The sequence below is a fragment of the Nannobrachium achirus genome (assembly GCF_963921795.1).
Source record: "Nannobrachium achirus genome assembly, chromosome: 3".
In the NCBI taxonomy this organism is placed as follows: Eukaryota; Metazoa; Chordata; class Actinopteri; order Myctophiformes; family Myctophidae; genus Nannobrachium; species Nannobrachium achirus.
In genome coordinates, this window is record NC_137812.1 from 42,515,809 (window position 1) to 42,520,808 (window position 5,000).

At 39.8% G+C, this 5,000-nt stretch overlaps 1 protein-coding gene across 1 annotated transcript in view; it reads right to left on the reverse strand.

Moving 5' to 3' along the window:
• LOC308282264 (amyloid beta precursor protein binding family B member 2-like) overlaps window positions 1-5,000 on the reverse strand; it is a 54,315-nt gene that overhangs the window by 31,820 nt on the left and 17,495 nt on the right. The window contains 2 exon segments of the mRNA XM_080722610.1: window positions 1,161-1,298; window positions 4,668-4,915. Coding sequence (XP_080578736.1) covers window positions 1,161-1,298; window positions 4,668-4,915 — 386 coding nt within the window.

Genomic DNA, 5,000 nt, shown 5'->3' on the forward strand with positions numbered 1-5,000 from the left:
TCTCTCTTTCTGCACTGATGTCAATCCACTACATCGAGCATGGAGTAAGTATGGAAGACAGATAAACAACTGTATAAACAATGTGTATGTTGGAGTGCTGTGCAGAGCAATGCTTTACACATGATCATGCAATAATCACACAAGTAAATGTTGCTAATTCACTTTTTATTAAATTATTTACATTGTTTAACGACAGTGTGCAGGCTGAACATTCTTTTAGCCTCGACTATATGAGCGAGGAGTTACTTTAAGTAACCGAAAATGTTGATCTGGACAAAGTTAGGCCCACTGATGAATTTACTACTTTTGAAATGTGAAACATTAATTTATAGACTGTGCATTTTGGATTCATAGAATATTTAGGCTATACCATTAATTTAATATATCAGGCTATCAAATAAACATGCCACATTTGTACTATACTATCATATTATCATGGTTGGGTAGGGCTATGAGTTCAGTAGCACCCATATGTTGGAGCAGCAAGCTCCTCCTCCTATGCCTCTGTTACAGTTTTGGTTACGTATTGATGTGGTACTTGTGGTCAGGTTAATCCTGGGCTTGCCTTCTCCCATGCATATTCCGTAGGGGTATTATATTCTGACACAACTGTTGCTTTGTTTGTGCAAGTCAGAAACAGCCTTTATCTTGTGGAGTAAACACGACATCTAAAAGGATTCTTTTATTTAGATCACAGCTAAATTAATCATCAATCACATTAATTAAGGAATTGGAATTAAATTGGCTCATACATACGCACTTAACACTGTTTACAGCCTGAAACGACTGTGTAGAAGCTACAGTACTAAACAGGGCTTATCGTGTCACCATAGAATAAAATGTTACGCCGCACCCTGTTGTTGCTCCCTTAAGTCAGTTATTTTTTATTTTTCAATAATATGAGTGACATTTTGAGCTCAAGCTCCAGTGTCAGAAGAAGAGCATGGGCTAGAAATGTCACTCATATTATTGAAAAACTAAGATAACTGACTAAGGGAGCAACAAGAGTGTGTGGCTAAAATGTGTATTATTTTATCTCAGTTCACTTTGGGGTGAGCACCTGTGTTCAAAGAGGTTGGATGTTCGCCACTATCCACTGATCTTTTTCATGTCATCATATCACAGTAATAGAATTGTAATACAGAAACAGTGTGGCTTACAAAGTAGCAGCTGTTGACGAATCCACATGTGGGGAGAATGGGCTCATGAGCTGAGAGGGGCTCCACTGAACTGTCAGAGGTAGTGCTGCCTGAACGGGTTGAAGCGCCGAAGAACACCTCCGCCTCGGCCTGGGATGACTACATGCACGCGCACACACGCACACACACACGCACAGAATTGTTTTTGATCAGTGAATTTAATTTCATGAATCAACCAATCAAAAGGTCATCTTAATGTTAAAAGGTCAACAGGATGAGCGAAACAAAATCTGTCAAAATAAAGCTTCAAAAAATCTGAAGTTACAGTGCCATTATCCTATCAATCACATTAAAATACATTTCCTAAACCAAAGATATGCAGCATTTAGACATCAACACAGAGTTCATTCAGCAAAAAAAGTAACAGGTGCATTACATTTTCCACAGGCAAAAAATAATGTGATCTTTTTCATGTATGAGAATAAACGAAACTAGAAAAATATTGTTCCTTCGAAACAATTGTGGGCTCGCTTCAAGCCAGAAAACAATGGCTATAAAGGCACAAAATGTCAAGATCGCAGGCATTGCTCTCTTTGACGTTACTGACGTCAAAGATTGGTCCATTTTGTTCCAAAAATGTGTTGTGCAAAAGTTGACCCGCTGGTGGCGCTATAACAGGCCAATGTGAGAAGGTTGGTATCTGTTCCTTGACCTATTGGGAATGTGCTTGCAAGATTTCACGCACATCCCAGGCTGTGTTCATGATTTGAGGTGTTTTTGGCTTTGGACACTTTATCGCTGCTTGCAGCTATATTTATTATTATTATTTTATAATTTTTTTGTGTGCACTTCATAGGCATGTTAGATAAAGGTCCTTAGATTGCGTGTAGAATGTTTCATGCAAATTGCAAAAAAATTCCTAAAATAAAAACGGGTTTAAGCGTTTTACAAACTGCTCAAAATTATATAGCGCCCCCCTTTGGCCATTTGGGGTAAGATTGGTTTCAGTGATATTTGAACTAACCCTCTACACTATTTTGTCATGAAAATGTGACTTTGCATGTATGTTTTAGAGGCAGAAGAATAATTTGCATAAAAATGCAATATTGTTTGAATTATTTAAAAAAGCATGTTTCAATGTTAAAGAAATCCGATCTGACAGATCTTTAGATATCGGTCCAAAGTTCACGTAAAAAAAGTTTTGTGCACGTGACGCGAAAATTCCAGAATAAAAGCGGGTTTACGCGTTTTACAAACTGCTCAAAATGGCGGAAAATTAAAGGGCGGAGCTTACTTAACAACGACACAGATGTCTTCCGCTTGAGTCAAAGCACACGTGTAACAAGTTGCATGTCTTCAAACGAAACGAGTCATGACTTATGCCCGTTTGAAGTTTGAATTTTCAGACGCTTCGTATAGCGCCCCCCTTTGGCCGATTGGAATAAAATTGGTTTCAGTGATACTTTGACTAACCCTCCACATCTTTGCCAAATGCCATGAACGTGTAACTTTGCATGTATGATTTAGAGGCCGAAGAATAATTTGCATAAAACCGCAATATTGATTGAATCATTAAAAAATTATATTTCACTTTAAAAGAAATCCGCCGAGATTAGTTTAACCGTATTGGTCCAAAGTTCATGTGAAAAAAGTTTTGTGCACTTGACGCGAAAATCCCAGGAGGAGATAGATTTTTACTGTTTTTGATATAATTCCGAATTGTGGGAGACCTAAAGGTCAGAGGTCAAAAGTTAGAGGGTAAAAGTTGTTCGGCATGAGGAGACGCATAAGTGTATACAGGTTTCATGGCTGTATGTATAACACAGCATGAGCTATACCTGTTCAAAGATCGCACTTTCGAAGGCTTCCTACAGCGCCACCATTTGGCCGATTGCTGTATAAAATAATAGCACACTTCGCCACTGTAAGCTGAACACATTGATGTTTTTATTTTCATTTTCTCACTAAGTATGTAGGAGTAGAAAGGAACCGAAGTTCCCGTCTACTGTCTGATAGATAAACAAATAAATAATGACAATATCTAAAGTGTGCTCGCCTTATAGGCGAGCCCACAATAATGTATAGTTCAGCTAAACACTGCAGACTTAGGATAAGAGCATTGAAAAAACAGTAACCTAAACCTATTCCATCCACCACGGCTTGTCAACTTGGATGGCACACTTGTCGGCACGCTAGGCCATCGTCAAGTGTCGACACGCCTGTTTTGTTTTCAATGTAAGAAGTCCTGAATATAAAACCATTCTTTATTCAGTTCAGACTTCAGAGTGAAACATTTCAGTGAGAGCTCCATCCAATCTAGCACTAACCACTTCGGAGCATTGAAATCCATCCACCGCGGCTTGTTGCTTGTCGACATCAATGAACAAGGCCAATGGCTTTTAAAATGTGCTGGTAAAAGCCTTGCACCTCAAAAACATAAACTAATCAGATAAATGGATTGCCGTTGACTGATCTACATATATTCTTTGCAGTAATTTAGCTACTTAACAGGGTAGACAGTGGTTGTTGCTTTGTTCCAATGCAATTTGTGAGGACTGATGATATTTTATGGAACATGCCACAGTTGATAATATGCTAATGGGAGAACATAGCTTTGCTCCAGGACCCAAACGTGAGTTAAGTGTCAAACCGTCTAGCCACTGCCCTGACTGTGTTGTTGTACCGAATACCAAGGAACATTTTAATGCACGTTTCGTTTCGGGGGAAACTTTCAATTTCAGGGGGTAAGTGAGCGATGCATCACTTCGAAGCATTCAGAGATTGTTGTTTTTTATACCCACTCAGAAAATACCAAAATGTGGCATTGATTGATCTAACATGAAAAGGTACTCTGTAGTACGGACGTCATTTGGTCAGTACCGTCATAAGGGTTTGGGACCCAACCCTAGTTCAGTGGTTCTCAACCTGAGACCCCAGGGGGGTCCCCAAATTATTTTGAGGGGTCCCCAGATGATTAACTAGATGTGCAACATTGTTTTCTCTGAGAAACAAACCAACATAAAGTTTAAGTGTATAGAGGGTATCTGCACATTTCTATAAGTGACAATTTAAGGACTTTTTAATACATCTAAAATCACAAATTAAACATTGGTCAAACTGTCAAATATTAGAGGTTGAAATTGTGAAAATAGCCAATCTACATGTAGATCGGCTATTTTCACAATAGAACCGTGTTATACAAAATGTAATGCCTCAACTCTTGTCTGTAATAATGATGAATAGTGCTCGTCAGGGTGGGGGTGTCCCCAGTTAAAATGTGATTATTTTGGGGGTCGCAGCCTGAAAAGGTTGAGAACCACTGCCCTACTTGACCATGATCACTTCTATACAGTAAGTGATTATGAAGATTATGCAGCGATGTGCGCAATTACATCTGTCACTGTATGTACCCTGGAAGGATCAGATGATAAAAGATGTGTGTGTAACAGTATAGCTGTCAAACCCCCCTAAAACATATGGAGCAGGACACGGAAAGCTTCTGTGGAACAATAACAATGTGTTGTTTACCTCATGATCAGGTGTGGGTGAAGGTGTGAGGGAGCCCAGGGATTGTTTGCGTGGTGTGGAAACTGTGTTGCTGTTGACGAGGGCCTCTGGCTGTGAGGGTCCGGTGGGTGCTGGGTGCGTGGCGGGCCTCTCCCACTGGGTGGTGCCGGTAGGGATATGCCAGTAATAGATACCAGCCATGTCCGTGATCTTCTTCCATCCTGGAGGCAGGTCAGGGTCCGTCTGGAATGACTGTTCACTCCAGATGTCTAGAGGGGGAACACACACACACACACACAAACATTTAATTGATTTGATTTTCCTTCAGAACGGTAAAGGCACAAAATACTAGTA